Genomic DNA, 22,541 nt, shown 5'->3' on the forward strand with positions numbered 1-22,541 from the left:
TCTAGTCAAAATGCCCGGGTCAATTGTTTGTCCCAGTCCAGCCCTCATACCGACCCAATACTGGTAATTTTTCTTATGCAGATGAGCCATTATTTCTGTATCACTATTTAATTCCAGAGGATATTTTGTTTTGCACTTGTTGACTTGTAAAACCTATATGACATATTTTATTTCATAATTCATTAACCGCACAGAGGTGTCGTTTAAATATGTTAAATATGTTTCTTTAAGCAAGTTCTTCATGACTGAGCTAAGTGTCCTTATTTTTGTAAATCAAAATATGGTCACCCTAGGATATATACAAGTTTACCCTTTTGAATAAGGTCATAGAAAACACTTCAATGCATTGCAAAGGTAAACTGTGTTGGACTCGGCCCTGGCGTAATGCGGACACACTTCTGTGTAATGAATTCTGCCTGCTTCCTGTTCACTTCCACAAAGTTTCATGCAGGTGTTAGTGTGATCATTGCAGCTGATAGCGCAGCTCCACGTTGAGTGTCTCTCCACTGGGTGGAAGCATCGCCTCACTGAACTGCAGGTCCACTTTCTTTGTGCGTCTATTCAACCACAGTTATGGTTAGAGATGGGCTAACTCATAAGTGTCTGACATGCCTTTGATGCGTTACACATGATGCATTCATCCAACGTTCATTTCATAACATCCGCAGATGCTGTTTGATTTCCAGGAAACGACTCTAACAGTAAAGTCACGAGTTATATCCACTTTATTAGGAATCACTCAGTGTCCAAAAACACCAGAAACAAACACAAGAACCCCCAAAGTAAAGACACACCGTGAGCACAGGGGGCCGGGGGACGAGCAGAAGACCGCGCTCGGTGGTCTCAGAGGTAAGGTGTGTGTGTGGGGGGTGCACCTGAGCGCGGAGGTGGGAGGGTTTAAATCTAAACTCTTTAAGAAACAGGAAGAGTGACGCAGGGCGGGCTGCATATAAATAGGGAGTCTGCGTGTGCGCGTTCACCTTTGGGTGTATCCCTCTAACAGCAGCAGGTACTGCCGCGTCTCCTCCGTGTCTCTCTCTGCTGGGAACACTTGAACCGTCCGGATGGATCCGCTCTCCCTGAAGTCGCTCCTGCTCCTGCTGCCGCTGCTCGGTGAGAGGATTAAGCTCCGAGCGCTCCGCTGCTTCATGAGCTTTTCGTAGTTTTACTGTGTGCACATGTTCTCCCTGACTCTCGTTATTATTATTATTATTATTGTCTAATGTGCCTCTGTGGGCTGTTCTCTGCAGGATGCTGCGTGGGGCAGGACATTCTGCCCGAAGGTCCCGTGTCTGCACTTGTGGGGGGAAATGTCACCCTGAAAACTACGATTACAAGCCAGAACCTCGACGTCATAACCTGGGTTTTCAATAGCCTAAATGGTGTGGCTACATTTGTTAGTGGAAATTTGAGAGTGACTGCAGCTTACACGGGGAGAGTTTCGCTTAACCCCACCGACGGCTCCTTGACCCTGTCCGCCCTGAAGCCTGGGGACAGCGGGGACTATACCGTCACTGTGATAACATCTGATGCCACTCTAGTCGGAGAGACTAAACTTCAGGTGGTCGGTGAGTAGTAATGTGTGCCATACCTGTGCGGTTACCTGCAGAGGTGTGGCTTCAGACAAATGGAAGCTTGTGAGACTGCAGCAGTGCGGAGCTGATCACGGTGAGGAACAGACTGCTGTACGTGACCACCTCCTCCCTGTGTTTCATTAGTCGCTTCGAACCAACAACCCAGCAGTGCTGGCGCGATTATTAAATACAGAAAGTGTCTTCGTGTAGTTTGGGGCTTATAACGTACCCACGGGACAGCTGCCCGTAAAATGCCCACTTTTCTAAATTCAGTTTGGTTGGGATTTAGCTGCGAGCCACGCCTGCTTATCCCTGCAGTCTGGAGGAGGAAAAGTTTGCTTTGTCACAGGTGAACGCGACACTGCCGGTGCGCGAGCTCCTTTACAACTCTGTTCATTTCAAATAACCAGCAGTGTGTGAGGGCGTGGCTCGTGACGCTGCACCTTCCAGTCAGTGTGGCCGTGTGTACTCAGCTGCGTGGTTTGAGTGTCAGGGTTACAGTTAGGTTATGGTTTAGGCCCAGGGTTAGGGTCAGGGGCTGGGGAGAGCATTAGGTCAGTTAGACGTCCCCACGAAGATGTGAAAACACGTGTGTGTGTGTGTGTGTGTGTGTGTGTGTGTGTGTGTGTGTGTGTGTGTGTGTGTGTGTGTGTGTGTGTGTGTGTGTGTGTGTGTGTGTGTGTGTGTGTGTGTCAGCTCTGATGCTCTGACCTCACATTCAAAAACAAGGTGTGTCCTTCAGCAGCTGCTGGAGACCCAAACCAGCATAAGGAGGAGAGTAAGGCTGACAGTCACCACAGCAGCGCTGCTCGTGTTGCTCTGCAGCTGCTCGATGATGAGGATGTGATAACAAGAAGGAGCAGAGTGTGTGGTGCACAGACAGTGTGGATGTGTGGTGGATGCTTGATGTTCTCCTCATGGCTGGAGCTCTGTTGTGAGTGGAGGTGGGTTACAAAGCAGCTTGCAGGTGCAGCAGCAGCTGTGGGCTGGCTTAGAGAGCTTGGCTTCATACTGATCTGTGCGCTAGATTGTAAAGTAGCAGCATCATTAGGTGATGTGAGCTGGCTGTAACTATGACAAACCTCCAACAGGAACATCCTGCCACTCAGCCTGCCAGCATGCCTACAGGCTCTTATTTTGGAGGTCACGTTAGAGAAGACTAACTTGATTGCTGTTACGGGGACATAAAAGCTGCATGTGTAGAATCACCAGTGAAATCAGAGAAACACAAACAGCTTCCTTCATGTTAGCTGTGCCCTCATGTCTCTCTGTCTCCTGTACCTCTGGTGACCAATAATACTCTAGTTATTATGGATCTATATCATGTGCTGGTTTTGTTGCCTGATAAAATCAGTAAAGCAGTTTCTGGAGTAATTACACAAATTCAAATATCCACACCCACTGACTCTCTTTGCACCAGAGTGGATCTTTAATGTTCCTGTGGATCAGTCAGCTTATCTGTTATCAGCCAAGCTATCCTAGAACAGTAATCTCAAAGTAGCGATGGTGTGAAGCTCCTGAAGGCCGACTGGTTTCCACTCCTTTGCGTTCCCACACACCCACTGTTGCTTAATCACCAGTGAACAGTAGCTCCAGGATTACTGCAAACGAGTCGAGCCGGTTGCTTCTGTTTCTCTTTCGTCTTCATCACGATTTCAGAGCACAATTGTATGAAGAGAAGCCGGCCTGCGCCGCTGGCTGCTCATTTGTAGTAGGATTTCACAAATAAAGATGCTGATTAATTTTAATCTGTGGAAATATTCGCCTTAACACACCCTGACACAGTCCCAAACTAGTGCAAGGCCTGAGCAGGCTCGACCCAATCAAACCTGTGTCCTTCACAACCAATTAGAAAAGGAAGTAATGTTTTATGTTTGTCCTCTGAGTCAGCCTCCCCTCTCTGAGAGCCAAAGGCAGCAGGCAGTGCTAGTAGACCTCGCTGAGATCCCCAACCTGCTCTAACTCGCACACAGAGGCTGCTTTAACTCTGCTCAGCTTTTATGGCGATGCTTACTTGGTTAGTCATCATCTACAAACGAGGAGGTGATGCAAACGTTGGCCTTAAACCAACAATCCAGCAGTGCTTAATCTGCTTCTGCACCGTCCATAAGGCCCTCATTCAAAGGAGAAACGATGTAGCTGGGTGTGTTTAGCTCATTTCTGCCAGACAAAAAGGTGTGGAGTATTCAGAGAAAGGACAAAATGTAAAATAACAATTCATTCTTGGAAGCTGCGAGGAGAAAAATCCTTAAAAAATCAGAAAGAACGTTTGTGCTCATGCTGTCCTCTGCTGCTGTGTTGGTTCCTCCCTGCAGAGCCCGTCTCCAACGTGGACATCAAGTCCAACGTCCCTGATGCCATTGAATACAACAGCACGGTGATTCTTACCTGCAGCGCTATAGGCTCCTCGCTCAGCTTCAAATGGATCAACGGCAGCGTGCCCATCGTGGTCGACGGCACGCGCATCACAGAGATAAAGGTCAGTTCAACCCTGATTGTTTCTGCGTTGTTTGATGTGAATCTTTGGGTCGGTGTTTCACTTCTACCTGAGTCATCCTCATTGTTTGTCTTCTGTCCTCGGGTTTGTATCGCAGACGAACTCGTCCAGCGTGCTGACCATCAAAAATGTTCTGAGGACGGACCTGGTGGGTCCGATCTACTGCACAGCATCTAACTCGCTGACAACGAAATCTACCACCACCCCTTTCAACCTCACCGTCTACTGTAAGTACTGCAGCCGGACTGCATGACACCGTTCAGAGCACAATACCAGAGGCTTTTAGTCTGGGTGTTACTCGGCAGACATGCAGCAAACGCAACAGGAAGTGTAGCAGAGAATCCGCCGAGTTTCTGCAGATGTGGAAGCACGGCTGAGGTTGCATCCTCGCAGCAGACGGTTTCAGCTGCTCAGCCCCGTCAGGTCTGTGCTCAGCTCTTAGAAAGCTGGAAGCTGGCCGTGGAAGTCAGCGAGTGTTGGACGTGTAAGGAGGTGTTTTTGTCCCCAGAGGGGGAAACTGGAACTGTAATACACACCTGCTGTTCCACAAAAACTGCAGTTTTCTTGGAAAGACGTCCTCGGCTGCTGACGTGTCGTGACATGAAAGCCGTGGGCTTATTTTCCCGCTCATCTCGTGACCTCCCGTCTATCACCGACCTCGCATCAAAACAGATTAACACAAATTCTAGTTTGGCAGATTGCCACAAAAGTCCCGACTGCAGTTTTCTGAAAGATGAGCCGTCGTCATTTAACGACTGCGCGCTCATCACCGCCCTGGAGCAGATATCTAATGGCAGACTGCGTTGTGATTACAAACAGGAATTGGTTGCAAAACTGGCTTTACATTATAAAAGATATAATGCAGCAGCAGCAACATCAGTGGACCCACACAGCAGCAGCTCCCAGAGGTGGGACCAAGTCATTGTTTTGCAAGCCTCAAGTAAGTCTCAAGTCTTTATCCTCAAGTCTCAAGTCAGTAATGTCAGGCAAGTCCGAGTCAAGTCACAAGTCTGAAACTTTGAATTTCAAGTCCTTTCGAGTCTTTAAAAAAAAAAAGAAAAAATAATGTTGCAGTTATGCTAAATGTAAATATTAGACCATGTAATTTTAAAATCCGTGTTTTTCTCAACACATGACAAAATAGTGAACTTAGAAAATATACACAAATTGTGAAATTGCACCTCTTTAAAATGCAGCTCAATTAAACCTAGCTCCAAGAATAATTTTCACCGACAGTTCTGAGATAAGCTGCATGTTATTCTTGGATGCGGTTGTAGGACCGGCTTTAAAATCGCATGACAAAAATATCATACACATTAAAAAAAACTGTATCACCAACGTAGCCTGGAAAACATTTGCTAGTTGGATGAAGTCAGCTATCTCATCGTAGCATATTTATATGCATATTTATAATCATACGCTTCTTGGAGTGAGTGCATACACTCATGAAGTTTAGTAACTTCAGGTCACTGCAACAAGCCCAGGTACAGTTTACCGACGGATGGGTGCAGGACCTTGAAATGCACCGTGTAGAACGAAAGACCATCGTACGTATCATAAGTTTACCAGTCTCACAAATCGTCTTCATAAATACACATTCGTTAACCGTTTATTAATAGGACCTTTGAGCTCAACGGTAATTAATTAGTAGTGGAAATAATTTCTGGTAGCATCACAGAAATGTAGCAGTGACAATAATACTGTATGCTGTAATCGTACTGGGCAATTAGTGATACAAAAAACCTGTTTTATCCTGTGAATAAAAGTATATGTTTTTGTCAGTGTACCATAATAACAGAAGCGAAACGCAATATTGTGTCAGGACAATTCACTATTTATGCACAATAAATAAAGGAGCATAGCGCCACAATTTCTGTTCAGCGCCAGACTTGCTTGTAACCTATATCACCAATTATGTTAAGAAAAATGACGTATTAACTACAACAGCAGACTGACCTTTGTGTAAATGCTTGGAGCAGACTAACCTGTGAGCTGGAGTGTTCTGGGACGTTATATTTGGTCTTTGAATGGCTGCAATCCAGGCCATCCGTCGCGTCTTTGTTACTTCGGAAACATGGCTCGAACAATTTCTCTTCAACGACGTAATCCGATAACAACCGATCTCTTTACCCGTCGGCTTCCCGTGGCTGTCATGCGACCGGCTATTGCAGTTAATAATACAACAGCTTCTTGACATTTTTGTGTTTCTTTTTATCGCTGTGTAACTGATTTTAATTGAAAGCCTGCGTGCGCTAGTACCGCTTGCCACGAGTTCCCAGAATCCTTTGCGGTTCTACCCGTGAATGACGTCACATTTTCAATCTCTATATAATATGCATGTTAAATTTTATATTTGGGGTAAAATATCAAGTCTTTTCAAGTAAACCGATTCAAGTCCAATTCAAGTCCCAAGTCATTGGTGTAAAAGTCCAAGTCAAGTCACAAGTCTTAGAACATTTTTTCAAGTCAAGTCTAAAGTCATAAAATTAATGACTCGAGTCTGACTCGAGTCCAAGTCATGTGACTCGAGTCCACACCTCTGGCAGCTCCTCCCTTTAGCACGAGTGAAAACACATAAAGGAGCGTTTAATGGATAAGAAGCAGGTTCCATTCCTATTTTCCTCTTTCAAAGTAATCAAAAGCACTTTGGGAACCTTCAGCCCTCAGAACTCATACTAATAATAAAACGCCACATTTAAACTTATCATTTAGTACAGGGGGAGGAGCTACAGAGAACGTGCCTTACCACTGTGGAGTCCATGCAACTGTGGCTGGGAACCCCCACACATGCAACATGTTTACTAGCGGTGTCCCACTGATTAGTGCCCCACTGTAACAGTGACATGTGGAACCTTAGTATTACACAAATTCCATTTAAATAATAACAAATCAAATATATGCAGTGCTGTTTATCTCAGCTACACGTGCAAACGCTCACTGCCCTCACATTTGTGTTTCCCAAAGAGCGAGCTCAGCTGTGAGGGGGACCTGCTGTTTCAGGGCTCTCTGATGCATACTCTTAATGCTGGCATGTTTCGTGACACCTGCATATTTAGCATTCCTGTACAGGTATTTCCTGTTAGCTGTGGCAGTTGGACAGTTAGCCCGGTCTTTACTCTTACATTGTTTGTAACGTTGCACCTGAATGAGCGAATGAGCTCCACACCTGCCGCACAACAAAGGTCAAACATGAGTCAGGCCCGGTCGGTCCTTCACACCCCGGCATTTAAAGTCCTCAGTAAGCACAGAGGTGTCACTGCTGGGTGAGACGTGACCATTGCTACTCACACACGCAGGCATGTGTGTGTTTGTGTGTTTGCACGGCGCGCCCTCTCAGTCTGTGCTAACCACACTGTGTACACACTTCCACTCCTGCATGACTAACCTGAGAGGCAGCGAAAAGCCACAGCGACTGCTGCTGAACTCTGTTATTAATTAATATGAAGCTGACGGCTTCATCGGGTCTGGAAGGAACTCCCAGTTAGCCATGGGGGCGAAATCTGTTTCTCTACAAGCCTGGAAAAGCTGTTCTTGTAGAGCTGGAGTCACAACGAGCAAATATATGCTGGACTGTGTTCACTGTGGTGTTTTAAAGGAGAACAATCAACCATATGGAGTTTGTTCTAAAGCAGTAGTTTGTCTCAGGCCTGGACGACTGTGCTTGATTTGTTAGCTCGTTATTCCTGCAGGTCTACAAAGCGATGAAGATGAGGTGAGATGAGTTTTACTGGTGGGGAAAAGATAACTTCATTCATAATCTCTGAGCACTAATTATCAAACAATAAGGGAAAGTAAGTAAAAGGGAATTATTGCAGTCATTCTGTATTAATGTCACATGAAAGGATGTAGTCACTGACTCCACCCATCACGTTTCTGCTGCTGCCATCTTGGCGATTAGAGCTGCTGGTTTGTCAGTCGGTTTAATGATGAAGTACAAACTGTTTACAGTCATGTTGCACTCCCCCTCTCCACAGACGGACCTGATGATGTCACCATCATGCCTGCAAATCCACCCAAGTTCATCCAGGCTGGTTCCACGTTCAACCTGACCTGCTCGGCCAGCTCCCTGCCGCCCGCCTCCTTCACGTGGTACTATAACGGGATGAGGATCGAGACTTCCAGCTCCGTCCTCACTCTGGATATGATCAAAGGGTACACGGAGGCGGCTAACTACACCTGTCGGGCTGAAAATCCCAAGAGCAAACGCAGCGTCCCTTCCCCGGCTGTTTCCTTCACCATTATGGGTGAGTGACGTGGCTGAGTGGGGTCATTGTACACAGCAAAATCTCCAGTGTTAAATTAACACTTTTGACAGTGTTACATGTTTAAAAGTAACCTAGTCAGTTTTGAAGATCAACAATGGCTGACACTGAGCAGTGCTGATTTTCTTACACTGGAAAATAATACTGAAGGACTCCTGCTCTTTTCTCTGTCCGAGGCTTTTAAAGGATGAGTCATAATAAGTGCTCGTGACCTTCATCACAGTTTTCACCTGTGAGGTGTTGAAACGTTGTGCTAACAGAAAATGTGAGTCGTCTGTCATTACAGCCCAGGACTCGTTTTCTTCATGTTTTTCAAAGATGTTGTTTTCAAGCTGGCTGTGCTGTGGGGCTGGCAGACCTGTGAGAAACCTGCTGGGTTGGAGGCCGGTTTCATGTTTGTGCCCTGAGGAGTTTCTCTTTGTTGATGACGGAGGGTTCTCGCGGGCTGAAACGATAAACTGTAGCCTAAAGCGTAAAAATCACAAACGTTATAGCAGCTGCTAGGCCACGCTTGTGTTAGTCTTAGTGAATTAAAAATGGACATCATTGATTATAAGCCTTCAAATCATAGACAAGCCCCCAAATGATCATAAAATGACTCAAGATTACTGAGACGATGAAACTAACATAACAGAAACACCTGAGAGGGCTGATGGCAGGCCGATGAAAAAGAGGCGGAGCCTGTTGGTGCTCTTATCAGTGGAAAGCACGTTTGCTTTCCACTGATAAGAGTAAAGAGAGCCTGAACTACAAGAGAGAGAATGAAAGGTTAGCCCCGTTCTTCTCCCTCAGTTGGATGTTTCTTCTTCCCTTACTTTGGGATCATGTCAGTTTGAGTACACGGAGTTCAAAGTTTTAGAATTCCTACAATTATGCTCATTTTTAATAGCTTTAAATGTCCGAGTTAAGGATTCAAGCATCAGGTTTCTTAGTTTGTCAAAGCCTCCAACCTCCACAGAGGTCACGATGCTCACAAAACAGACTTTAATTGGCTGCCGCAGCCGTCGTGTACCGCCCAATCACAGGACAACCTACCTGGAGGTGTGGAGTGAGAACGTGTTTGTTTAGCAGGCGACGTGGCTCTAATCAGAAACCCTGTGCAGTTGCATTGTGGGACGTGTTGGATCCAGCTTGCCGCTCACTGGTTCATGAGGTTTTGGCATTCGGCCATCGGCGTCTTTTGTTTTTGAAATCAGACGTTACTAAGACACGGAGGCAAAGGCATGCTCACGCTGTTGCAGCATGTCAGTCAAAGGCCTGCCACGCCCTGACTCTATTGTCTGTTTCTGCTGAACGAGACCGTAAGTTAGAAAACGAACATCATGTTGTTACCGGTAAGACTTCAAACTCGCTCCTAAGACAGAAGCATCTCAGGAATTTGCTCTGCCGAGGTTGTAAATCAGGCGCAGAGTGGGGTCATTTTCTCAGACATGCTCACACCTGGACTATCCTGACTGTATTTACAGTCCTTACTGCACTTTGGATCACTTCTTTATGTATCTTTAATAATTGATGTAATATGTGCCAGAAAATAGAATGATCACAGTAAAATCAGAATAATAAACACAGGAAGACCGTTATCATCCTTGTGTCTCCCTTTAATTTTCCTAGAGGGAATCTCGAGTGTTGAAATCATCGGTCCGACTGGTGTCCTCATCGCCAGCAACAGCACGGCAAACCTCAGCTGCCAGGCGACGGGGGGCACTGTGGGGAAGGTAGACTGGCTGAAAGATGGTAAACCTCTTGGGCCTTCCAGCCCTCGTGTGGTTTTTGCCGCTGATGAAAGTTCTGTACTGATCAGACCGCTGCAGAAGGACGACAACGGAAGGTTCACCTGTCGGGTCAGCAACGCCGTCAGCAGCAAAGAAGCCCACTACAACATGCAGGTCGTCTGTAAGTGTTTGCTTTGCTGAGATACTCGAACATGTGTGTGGGGCTGTATGCATTCATGTGCCTGTGTTTGACACAGTGTTAGTCAGACAGTAGAGGTCCTGCACACGCCTCACTCACTGTCCCATCCACGGCAGGTATAAATATGAGACAGTAAGCTCAGCTCCAGCAACAAAGACGTGCCATTTTTAAATTCACTGTCGTTATTTCCAAAGAATATCGTGATGTAATACCTTGGACTGTGTTCTTTCACTATCCGGTGCTTAATTTAAGAGTCTTCTGTCAGTAACCTTCCAGTGTCTGTGTATCGAGAGCATATGTTTCTAATCAGGTAGTACCACCTTTAATTACACCTGCAAAAGCCTTTTTACATGAGCCAACTGAAAAATGTCCCTGAATCAGAAGTGAGGTTTGCTCATAACCAATGTTCCCTCTAAGCTGCGCGCGTGCGCACTGCTGGCACGGCCTCCGCACAGAAAATCTGCACTGCGCACAAAAAAACTAACCTGAATTGAAAAATAACATTAAAACTTCAACAATCCTGTTCTGCAGTGTGAGTCAGTGACTGGCTGCTCCCGTATGGGATCAGAACGATGCCACCTTATCCCACAGTCCAGCCAATGATGCGATTCACATTCGTATATACGCAGCTAATCAGCGTGGCTGACAGGCTGTGACAGCGTCCTTATGTGCCGGTGTTTTAGCAAAGCGGCTGATGTGGAGTGAAGCCACGTTAATGACAACGTGTACAACCATCGGAGATGTGAGCAGGACAGACGGAACAACTGACGGACAAAGTGTGGACTTTATACCAGTTTTTAAATCGTGTTGATCGACCACGTAAAACCAGAGTTATGATAAAATATCTGCAATGTTTGTTTTTCTTCCTGAATACTGTCGTTGTTTATATTTACTGCAGGAAGAAAACGGTAAAAACGGCGTTTTATAAGGAAAACGCTGGAAAGCCTGTGAGCAAAGACAACACCAACCCCCCACCCTTTCCTATTCGTCCAAAAAAGTACCATGTCGACCAATCAAAACATGGCATCTAGTTGTTAAGAAATGGGGGAAGTTTTAGGAGTGACGGCGTGTTTGAGACGTTTAGCGCAAATCTTGTGTAGTCAGTGTGTAGTCAGTGTGTAGTCAGTGTGTAGTCAGTGTGTAGTTAGTGTGTAGTTAGTGTGTAGTCGGTGTGTAGTCAGTGTGTAGTTAGTGTGTAGTTAGTGTGTAGTTAGTGTGTAGTTGGTGTGTAGTCAGTGTGTAGTTAGTGTGTAGTCGGTGTGTAGTCGGTGTGTAGTCGGTGTGTAGTCGGTGTGTAGTCAGTGTGTAGTCAGTGTGTAGTTAGTGTGTAGTCGGTGTGTAGTCGGTGTGTAGTCGGTGTGTAGTCGGTGTGTAGTCGGTGTGTAGTCGGTGTGTAGTCAGTGTGTAGTCAGTGTGTAGTTAGTGTGTAGTCGGTGTGTAGTCGGTGTGTAGTCGGTGTGTAGTCGGTGTGTAGTTGGTGTGTAGTTGGTGTGTAGTCAGTGTGTAGTCAGTGTGTAGTCAGTGTGTAGTCAGTGTGTAGTCAGTGTGTAGTTAGTGTGTAGTCGGTGTGTAGTCAGTGTGTAGTCAGTGTGTAGTTAGTGTGTAGTCAGTGTGTAGTCAGTGTGTAGTCAGTGTGTAGTTAGTGTGTAGTTAGTGTGTAGTTAGTGTGTAGTTGGTGTGTAGTTGGTGTGTAGTCGGTGTGTAGTCGGTGTGTAGTCAGTGTGTAGTCAGTGTGTAGTCAGTGTGTAGTCGGTGTGTAGTCGGTGTGTAGTCGGTGTGTAGTCGGTGTGTAGTTGGTGTGTAGTTGGTGTGTAGTCAGTGTGTAGTCGGTGTGTAGTTAGTGTGTAGTTAGTGTGTAGTTAGTGTGTAGTGTAGTCAGTAGTGTTGTGTGTGTCAGAACAATGAGGCGCCTGCTGAGTGTTACAGGTGTTACAGCAGTGACACATCTGCTGCTGTCAGGCCTGCAGGTATCAGGCTGTTGTTCTCCTTCATCTCATAGTGGACAGAAATTATTTTTGGAGCGGCACAAATAATTTGTGTGGCATCAGATTTGATGCAGAACAGCTGATTGTTCTGTAAATAGTTTGAAATGTTTATTTAAAAACACCTTGGCTGCATTTTTAGGTAAACAGCTGCAAAAACTCAGTAACTTTTTTGAAGAAGTAACTATATAATTAATATCCCAACATTGGTCATTATTTACTGTATTTGCAGACAGAGTTACAGACTCTCTCCCAGACCACAGACTCATCATACAGTCAGAGCTTTATGAAAAATAAAGAAAGTTGTGTTTTCAAAATTGGAGTTGAAGTTATTTTTCCTTCCAATAGTGTTAACATGCTGCAGGTCATGAACAAGACTTTTTTACATTTTCATTGTCAGTGGGCTGAAGCAGTTAATTAAAAGTCGTCTAACAGAAATGTAAATGCTGTGATTTGATTATTTTAATAAACATGTAGCTTGGATGGATTCGATGCTGGCGTGACCACAGTGCACACGTCTGCTGTTGCTCACAGTGGTACTGCTCAGGGAGTTTGTGTGTTCGCTCAGACATGAAACATTAGAGGGAACATTGGTCATAACTGAAGTTTACGGCATTTGGATCGTTTTTAACCTCAGGTTCTCTTTTTTTGTGTCGCCTCCTTTCTGATCCTGTTACACTACACAGCTACTGAGGTCACACATCCTGGTTTTAAGTAGAAACATCAGAGTCCACACAACAGTTTCCTTTTTCACTACCAGGGCGTAATATTTCATGGATGGATGGTTACGCTCTGTCAGCTGTCAGCTGATGGTCATCAGTAAAGAGTCAGAGTAACGACCGACGTGCTAATAATTAAGTTCGCTGTAAAGACAAGTTCGTGATTATGAATCATGGAGAAAAATAACTTATCTTGGGTTTTACTTCTGTCATATCCAGGCTCTTATTTTGACACATTTTTCACCTAAATCCAAACGATAAACCGGCTGTGTTGTCATGTTGTGTCCAGATGGTCCTGAACAACCGACTATAACGGCTAGGAAAGCCGTGGAAGTCAATCAGCAAGTGGAGCTCACCTGCTCCGCTGCATCTGTTCCTCCTGCCAACTACATCTGGAAGTTAAACGGCACCGCAACTACAACCACAGCGGCGGTGTTCATTATTGCAAGTGCAACATACAAAGACGCTGGAACGTACACATGTGAGGCACACAACATCATCACCAGCAAGACCACCTCCACCAGCCACAACCTGTCTGTCCAAGGTGAGCGCCGTCATGCAGCCCAGACTGATCATTCAATGAATATACAGACTTCACTGCCTCAGCGCTGCACAGCCTGCAGGGACAGCCTGAAGTTTTGCGCTCCTCTTAAATTCTTACAGGCGTGAACGTTTATGTTTGTATATTTGTTTTTTCAACCAATGAGGAAGCACCAGGTCAGAGTTTACTGCCGGCACGTGACGTCCACGTCTGTTTGAAGCTCTGACATCATCTCAGAGCTTCAAAGAAACCCAACCAGTTCATGTCGTTTGCATATGGCATGACCCCACGTTTAGGTTTTAATGCTGGCAAAGTATGGCAAGTGCAACTCTTCAGGTCATTACAGACGCCTAAAAGCGTCGACCAAGTTCTTCTACGTAAGGCCAGCTGTATTTTAATCATCACTAATTATTGTTGTTAGATATAATTCAGGATTTACGTGTTCGAGCTTAATATGCTCAAACAAAATAAACAGGTTTTCCTTCATTTTCTAAAAGACGTGATCATTAAGGTACATAATGTGTGACTCACATTTTCAGGTTGTGAGAAAACAAAACTGCACCCTGAGCAAAGCTTGTAGGCAAAGTTGGGAACTACAGATGCACAATAAGCTAATGTTAGGCGATGTTAAGCTAATGCTAGCTTCAGCTGAGGGTGACACAGTCCGGCTTCGACTGGTCGAGGAGTTTTGTGCAGAAAAGGCTTCTTCCTGTCTTTGCCTTTCACAATAAGGGTCATATATATATATATGTATGTGTGTGTGTGTGTGTGTGTGTGTGTGTATGTATGTATGTGTGTATATATATGCTCTACGTCAAAGCGGTGTACAGCAGATTAAAAAATATTCCTAGTTGCATATTTTCTTAGCATATAAACGTCATAATCCACAAACAAAATACCAAAATAACATCGCGTCCCGTTACTATGAAAAAGAACTGAATCAGCTCCATTGTTTATTTGTGAGTAATCTAACGGAGTGACACGGACAGGCCAGTGTGACTAACGAGGTGACGCCACCCTGAACCAACCGAACATTATCAGACTGTTTTTAAACTCGTCCTGTTTTCTTCTTCTCTAGTCTCACTTTCAGTCTTGCCAGCTAGCAGCGGGGAGGTGTAGCGGTGCGCCGCTTGTTTACTGTTATGTTGGAATGAGGTCTGCGTTTCCGCCTTTATCTTCTGTCCCGTACATTAATCAGAGTTAGAGATCACAGTCACACTGAGTCATGCATACTTAAACACACAGTCACAGAGAATGTCCATACTAAACTACCAATGACTGTCTTTACAGGGGAGGGAACGCTGGACGGTCTCTCAGATGGAGCCATTGCTGGAATCGTCATCGCTGTCATCATTGCTGTGGCCCTCGTTGTCGTAGGCGTCTGGCATTACTGCCGACAGAAAGTCCCGTAAGTACTCCTGCTTCCTGATATCTAAAAGGGGCATGCAGGGGGGGGGCACGTCGGTCAGCCAATGGGATGAGGCGTAGGAGCGGCTGAGTCGGAGAGGCACCTTGCTTCGAGGCTGAACCAACCAAACCAACAAAACAGGTCTCACTGTGGCTGAAAATGATAGTAACGTTGGCCTCAAACTGTTTGAACCAGACTGTTTACTCGAGGGTAGTTTCCTGATTTTAACTGGCTGACGAGATATGACTGAGATACTGTTGTTCCTCAACAAACTGGGAAAAACACTTTGTGTGGAGCTGGAAACAGAAAGAAATATCTGTGAGATTCACCACCTGTGGACCCAAAGCAGCTGACAGCTTAAAGCAGTGAAAGAGTGTTTGTGTCGTTCATGGTGACAGTAGCTCATGAGATGTTCTGTTTGCACGGCTGTTGTTTCTTTAGAGCCACAGCAGCGCTCTAATGTGTTGTAACGTGGAGAAGCTGGGTGATCACACCGAGTCAGTCTCCAGAGACTCCAGATTCAGAGTCAGCTGCTTATTTTGATTTTTCCCATCAGAGTGCTTCAGATGTCCAAACAGCGTGAGGAACGTTACTCCCCCGCTCTGTGCTTTTCTCTGCTGTCTCCCACTCCATGACCTCCCAGGAAACTTCATTCCTCTCATGCCTCGGCGTATTGAAACATGTTCCCAGATGTACCCTACTCAGATATTAAAGAGCCGCCGCGCCCTTCGGCACCATTTCAAAAGTAACTGTCACCTTTGCACAAGCCGGCCGCAGCCGCTGTTTCTTAGACGACAGTTTGGGAGCAGCACCTCCACCGGTAAGATGGAGGTAAAGACTAGAAAGAACATTAAAGTTCTGCAGCACGGTCGTATCTTTAGGAACACTTTATGACAGACTATCATCGGGGAAACGCTTCCCTGTTGCAAACAATCAGGTCTGCAGACACAAATATGTTAAACGGTGCTACAGTTGAAGTCACGGCACGCTCTTCCAAAGCAGAGCGAGTGATGCAATCGCATCGCATTTTGACACACAGCAGGAAGCTGCGCTGCTGAAACAAAGAACAGTCTGATGAGTCACAGACGCAGCCTCCAGCATGCACACACTCACATTACTCACTGCAGCCAAACCAAGCAACGCAACACAGGAAGTTACCTATGGAAATGTGTGTGTGTGTGTGTGTGTGTGTGTGTGTGTGTGTGTGTGTGTGGGGGGGGGGGGGGGTACCTGAAGTTCCAAGGAAGTGAATGAATGAACAGGTATGAAGTGTGTCTGCAGGAATCTCACAAACACGAAAGCAGCAGAATTACCTGGTGGGGGACGTTGTTCTCGTCCACCTGCAGGCGGCTGGAAGCCCGTTTGTCTCTGCGGACGCGAGCACAGTCTTCTTAACAGACCGCTGTCATGTGACGGGACCTCTTGATGTCTCGGGTAAAGGACTGACCCCTCCGATGTGGTGACAGGAGGCCTTTGTTCTGTTATGACTTCCTGTGACGGTGGAGATGTGGATGGATGATTGTCATCCTGGAGCTGGTCACCTTTGTTAGCTCTGCCCTGGTGAAAGAGGCGGAGACGTAAATGAAATGTTAAATATTTAAAGAGGTGATTTCCTGGAAAGGAAAAGCAGTTTTCACAGCGTTTCGTTCTTTAGGAATAAATGTAACAGCAACAAGGTTTTCTCTGAAAGGAATCTGTATTATTATTTCCTCCTACTGATTGGTCAGTGGGAGTCTGTAGCAGGATCTGGGCATGCTCTGATGAGCTTTCTCTTCCATGCTGTGTGACACCCCGATGGACATGTTGACCTGGTTAAAGAGGGTTCATGGTAGAGCGTCTCTATAGGCTCCGGGGCCACCGAGCCGGGCAGGTGGGAGCCCGGAGCTGTAGGTGGGACTGTAGCGGTCGGTCAGTGGAAAACAAGAAAGACAGGAAGTAACCGTACGTTCAGACAAACACAGCTATCACACACAGGCATCTTAAACACACACACCCAGAGCGAGCGAGAGATGGAGCGAGGCAGTGACAGCAGATAAAGACTGGCGATGACAGACGAGTGTGCAAACTCACAAACATGCTGTTTGTGCGCTGCACAGTGTGAGTTTGTTGTACACGTAGTCTCACAGTAATGTTACACTAAGGTACGAGAGTGAAACACAGGTCCTCGAAACATCTCAGTTTTTCCTGCTCCAGGCTCTGGATGATGTCATGGAGAGCTGATATGCCAAATATGGTAATCTCATGAAAACAGCTCTGACTGTGAGCTCAGAAGCCCCGCCCCCACCCCACCTGCAGAACAAGATTGGTCTGAGCTGTGAATCCAGGAATAAACACGAGGAAATGAGCAGAACAGGTCGAGCATCAGTGATGTGTGCTTTTATTTGTCAGTTCTTGTCACAGTCTGGGGACTACATTACCCACAGTGCAACTTCTAGCACAGACTTTGCACAAAGATGGACATGTTTGCTGTGAAGTAAAACCATTTTTTGGGAAAGTCCAGTTTTGTAGTCTCAGTTTACAGAGTTAGGGTCAAGAGATGGAGCTGAGGGTGGAGCTGAGGGTGGAGCTGAGGCTAGCCCTGGGTGCAGCTCTGTCAGCCATGACTCAAAGCATGCATGATCAGGACTGGACGACGCAGAGGCTGAAGTCCTGCAGGTGCAGCGCTGACGTTCAGGGTGGCGAGAACACGAGGAACAGCTCAGCGTTCACTTCTGCTTCCAGGTCAGGTTAGAGTGGCACCACCCACACACACCACCCGTCATCCTGCCACTCTGCGGAGGGAGGCCGGTGGTGTTTTGGATGAAAACGTCCCACACTGAGGACAAATGTCAAACGACAGACCTCGTTGTGTCGGAGACCAGAAACCCGTCCATCTCTGCCCAGGGTGGCCTTGAGGTGCAGTCGCTGCAACGCTGAGGAAACATCGTGTTTCACATGAAACCCGGAGTTCCCCGTGTGAGAGCAGGCGTGGATAGACCTGACAGTGGGGAACACCGGGAGTGCTCTGACCGGTCGGCCCTGCAGGCTCAGGCAGTGAGCCGATGCTCCCGCAGAGCCTGACTGACTCCAAATCCAGCCTGTAATTAAGCATTTCTCTGTGGTTATTTTGCAGCGCCATGAATCGTCTCTCCAGATAAAAGCGCGACTTTCCCATAATTACAGGCGGCAGCTGAGATGCAGTTTGGTGACAAACCGGACGGCTTTAAAAGAAGGTTCAAATCAAACATTTAGACATCCTTTCATTGGCTGAGGAGTTGACGGCCACTCCAATCGGGGGCTTGATACAAAGCGAGTGATGGCTGCAGCGCGGTGGGAGGTAGCAGCTTTCAAACGCAGTGGTTTTAAAATTCCTCACCTCTGAATGAATCCCGGGAGCTGCTCGTGCCCAGCGGGGCGGGGCCTGTGCCGGGGGAATGGCAGGAATGTCGCTGTCATGTCTGCACACGTCTTCTGTGTGTTTGTGTCGCCGCTCGTCTCTCCCATCACCCTGCAGTTCAAAGGTTTCTGCACGCTGCCCACCTCCTTCCTGTTTCCCTGAGGTCGTCCATCAGCGCTGAGCTGCGTGTGTGCGGCTTGTTCTCCCAAGCGAGCGGTGCTGAGAGGCTGAAAGAGGAAGGAGGAACTCGTCTGTAGATCCCAGAGAGACGGAGCCTCGTCTCGTTCCTGCTGCAGGTGTTACTCACAGCTGAACACAGAAATCATCTTCTGTGTGAGCAACGCTGAACCTTTAAACAGGATTTCATTACATGTATGTTATTTAATAATCTCTTTTCTTTTGGGGAAAACGAGCATCGAGTAGTAAGTCCACTAACGTCGGTGCGTGACCTCTGACCTGTGAGCTCATCGCTGTCCCTGACTGTTTGAAACAGCCAGTTTTCAGCAGGCAGCGAGTTCTTTGAAGGCCGATGTTTGGGCTGCTCTTATCAGCAGACGCAGACGAATGTATCCGAGTTTCTGTGATAAGATTCAGCGATTGAACCAAAAAGTATTTTCTTTGATGTTTACTCCGAGAAATCTCGACTCCCTGAGTACTCCTGAGGTCGCATGACTGTTACTGATGTTTTCCAAGGACACCGTGGGAGTGGGGTGTGTGGGTCAGTGAGATCTGATAGCAGGATGGGCTCATACTGCAGCCGCTGTGTGTGAGTCACCCAGCGGTCTGTTTCTCTAGCGTTGGCCTGAGATGAACGAATCTTTATCGAGACTGAGTCAGAATCACAGCAGCCATTAAAGCGCGTCAGGCGTAATGACGGCTGCTGCTCTGCAGGTAGAGAAGCAGGCGAGCCATCGACGCCGTGATGCGAGTGTTGAGGAGGCACGAACGCCGGGGTTGTAACATTAGCAGCCGTGCGCTCTCTGACCTTTCACCTTTCTAACCTCTAAACAGAAACTGTGCTAGCAGCTGGTGGAGACTGCAGCTGGGTCGTGTTACACGTTATCGTGTTTGAACATCTCACGCTGAACGTTTTCAGCTGACAGCACGGTTTGTTTGAAGGTCACGGCTCCTCGCCGTCAGCGCGCTGCTGCAGAGACACGCCGTCAGTGCTAATCACTGTTTTCTGTTTCTTTGTGTTTTTCAGTGCGACCTCGCCGTACTAAAGAAGACGTCCTGATTGCTGCCGGTAAGTCTGATCTGTGGGTGACGTAATGCACACTCAGCTGTGTGTTTGAGAGCAGCTGCTGTGGACACAAGAAGAGACACTGACACATTTTTGCAGTGTGACATCAGCAGGAGCGTCCAGGTGACGGTCTGAGCGGGAGCTCCTGCTGATGTGTGTGTGTGTGTGTGTGTGTGTGTGTGTGTGTGTGTGTGTGAGCGTGTGTGTGTGTGTGAGCGTGTGTGTGTGTGTGAGCGTGTGTGTGTGTGTGTGTGTGTGTGTGTGTGTGTGTGTGTGTGTGTGTCGTGGGGATTCGTTTCTCACACCTGAACAGAGGAAAATTGGACAGATCCCCAATTTTAGGACCAGTCAAACATTTCTAGGCGGATAAACCGTCATGATGTCATGCTGCTGAGCACGCTTTGACTGCAGCACGCTACGTTACCAGCTGATGCTGACTAAGGCAGCGTAGCTGCTAATCAGTGCTGAGAACCAGCCTGATAACATCCTCAGTGCTGACACGGCCATCCTTTATGTACAGTCTGTAGCCTGACGCTGTGTTCTATTGGCTGCTCGCTGCTGATGCAGCAGCTCCCAAGGCCGTCCCCACGGCTCGAGCTAACACAGCCCCGTGTGTGTGTGTCTGTGTGTGTGTGTGTGTGTGTGTGTGTGTGGATGATGCACCCGTGGTGTTGATGACATTTATTCCTCCTGAAGGAAATGTGTGAGATGATTGGTCTGCTCACCAAAATAAAAGCATTCACAGGAAACAGTTAAAATCACAAGTTTAATCAAAAAGCAGAACAAATAATAAAACAGAGAAATGGAGAGCAGCACCGCTGAGCTCAGCTGTGATTGGAGGCTGACCGCTGTTCAAAACAGGAAATGAAGATGTATTATTATTATTATTATTATTATTATTATTATTATTGCACGATGAGTGAATCCCCACAGTCACATGACCCTCTGTGTGGAGGATGTCGGTGAACTCCATTTTAACAGGAAGTGACCTGTTGTATTTGTGTCTGCTAGTTCAGCTCCTCGTGCTAACAGGCTTCCATGTTTGTCTTTGAATTTGAAGGCTGGAGATCAGAATTCCTGCTAACGCCATCTTCTCTTTCTCTGCGCAGGCCTACAGTTCCCATAGTTGTATTTCCCATGATTCACCTGTGCAGCCCGGAGGAACAGCCAGACGGATCCAGCTGGTTTCCTGCGAAGCCTCGTCCCTCTGTCCCTCTGTCTGCCGTCTGTCTCAGCGGAGACACCATTTAACCCAAACCATGGATTTAATCAGGGCTCAAGTTGCTTTTTATTTCACTTCTCTTATATTTTTGGAGCTTTTTATTTTTACCTCCATGTTCCTGTATCACTGGATCCTCCTCTCTTCTTCTTCTTCTTCTTCTTCTCTCGCTGTTAACAAACTTTATTCTTTGTCTCACCGCCGCCTCCTCTGCAAAACTCACAACACCGAAAAACTGAGACTGAGACGCTTCCTGAGCTGAAGCTGACGCACTGACAGCTACAATGAGTGACTCTCTTTATCCTGCTGAAACCTGAGGAACGAACACACACACACACACACACACACACACACACACACACACACACACACAGCTGTGATGCCTGGCTGATCACAAACACAAAGGAGGCCACACATGTAGAAATTTCAGGTTTCCAGGGTTAAAATAATGCTGCGGTTTGGTTTATCTCTTGGTCTGTACCGGGTGGGCAGGGCCTGTGTGATGGGGGACATTTCAAATGCAGCAGAGCATTTTAAAGTAAAGGTTTAGAGGCTTCCCTGGAAGCTTCGTGGGATCCCACATACCTCAGTTTATCCTGGCAGTGTTTATTTTTAGCATTTATAACGTTCCTGTTCCAGCCATCATCCACCGCGGGCATTCAGATAAAACATGGAACGATGTTTACTCAGGCTGCTCCATTTTGAAATCGCCAACAGTCCGGTCAGACGGTCCCCATCAAAGGTGTGCACACGATCCACGAGTGAAAGCGTCTGCGCTCAGTCCTGCATCGCGCAGGCTGCGATCGGCGCTTCTCCTGATAAACAGCATCGCACAGCCTGGTGTTTCTAATATTTTGTCCGTCCCACTCACATGAGAGAAAGAGCAGCTGGTGTAAAGCAGGAGCTCAGCCCGATCTGAGCGCGCTCACTTTTACTCTGATTACCTGCAGTAACTGGAAGCTCAGTCTGTGATTAATGAGGGGTGCTGTCAGCCCACCAATCAGAGAGCAGGTCTCAACCTCCCTGAAAGCACTAACAGGGAAACACATGAATGCTGTAACACACACACACACACACACACACGGGTACAGTGCAGGGGTCCCTCCATAACCCCGGCTGCCTCCCTCCTGCAGCTTTACCTTCAGGCTGTCGCAGTGCTGCGTTAAAGTGCTGCTGCAGTGTTTAGTGGAAGTGCGCGCACACAAACAAAGGGAGGAAACTTTGAGTAGGGCAAGATTCAACACGCAGGGAAGAGGTGACGGGAAAACGGGGCTTAAAGAGTTGGGGGGGGGGGTGTTTGTGGGCGGGGACATTCTTTGACTTTTGGAGGGAAGGTTTGGTGAGGTTCGAGGAGGTGCTGACATTCTTAACCACGATTGGACAGAAGCTGTTTTAAATGATTCACAGCTGTGCGCACACTCACGCCGCGCCCTGTTTTATTTGAAGTTCAGCTTCCAGGCAGCCGTTTGAGTATTCTGAGTCCTGCGCTCTGAGCTGATCCACCAGTTTGGTTTGTCTGGTGTGTGAGTGCGTGCACTGATCTCCAGTAAGAAGAGTATTTATTTAGTTTACTTTATTAAAAAAGGAAAAACTTGGTAACTGGAGCTGAAGATCATAGCAGGTCTGCAGATCACACAATCAGAAGCTTTTTGGTAGTTTAAGTTTGTGTGTTTTCACAAAGCCGCCGTGACCTCGTCCTCTGATTCTGGGCTCATCGTGAATCCTCGGCACCATTTGAGCTTTTTCAGAGACAGACGTGACCTCGTTCAGACCGCAGGGTTATCAGCTGATATCAATCCGCATAGCAAG

The 22,541-nt window shown here is 46.9% G+C and overlaps 1 protein-coding gene across 1 annotated transcript; it reads left to right on the forward strand.

Annotated features, from left to right (window-relative positions):
* The first annotated feature begins 961 nt into the window (after positions 1–961).
* Positions 962–22,015, forward strand: LOC146548457 (cell adhesion molecule CEACAM5-like). Its single transcript, XM_085261653.1, has 10 exons — positions 962–1,113; positions 1,251–1,568; positions 3,890–4,053; positions 4,169–4,298; positions 8,046–8,315; positions 9,945–10,226; positions 13,235–13,489; positions 14,777–14,894; positions 19,475–19,516; positions 20,623–22,015. Exons 1-9 carry the CDS (start codon positions 1,065–1,067, stop codon positions 19,491–19,493), a joined length of 1,605 nt encoding a protein of 534 aa, XP_085117779.1. The 5' UTR covers positions 962–1,064; the 3' UTR covers positions 19,494–19,516; positions 20,623–22,015.
* The last annotated feature ends 526 nt before the right edge of the window (positions 22,016–22,541 follow it).

The sequence above is a fragment of the Mchenga conophoros genome, linkage group LG22 (assembly GCF_057382185.1).
Source record: "Mchenga conophoros isolate Kocher_MC1m ecotype Shallow Benthic linkage group LG22, M_conophoros_male_GT1.1, whole genome shotgun sequence".
NCBI lineage: Eukaryota > Metazoa > Chordata > Actinopteri > Cichliformes > Cichlidae > Mchenga > Mchenga conophoros.

Bases quoted from the DNA above. Each gene is read 5' to 3' on its own strand.
- LOC146548457 (XM_085261653.1), top strand. From the start codon at position 1,065: ATGGATCCGCTCTCCCTGAAGTCGCTCCTGCTCCTGCTGCCGCTGCTC. The intron at 1,114-1,250 runs GTGAGAGGATTA...TGTTCTCTGCAG, and splicing joins GCTCCTGCTGCCGCTGCTCG to GATGCTGCGTGGGGCAGGAC. The intron at 13,490-14,776 runs GTGAGCGCCGTC...CTGTCTTTACAG, and splicing joins CCACAACCTGTCTGTCCAAG to GGGAGGGAACGCTGGACGGT.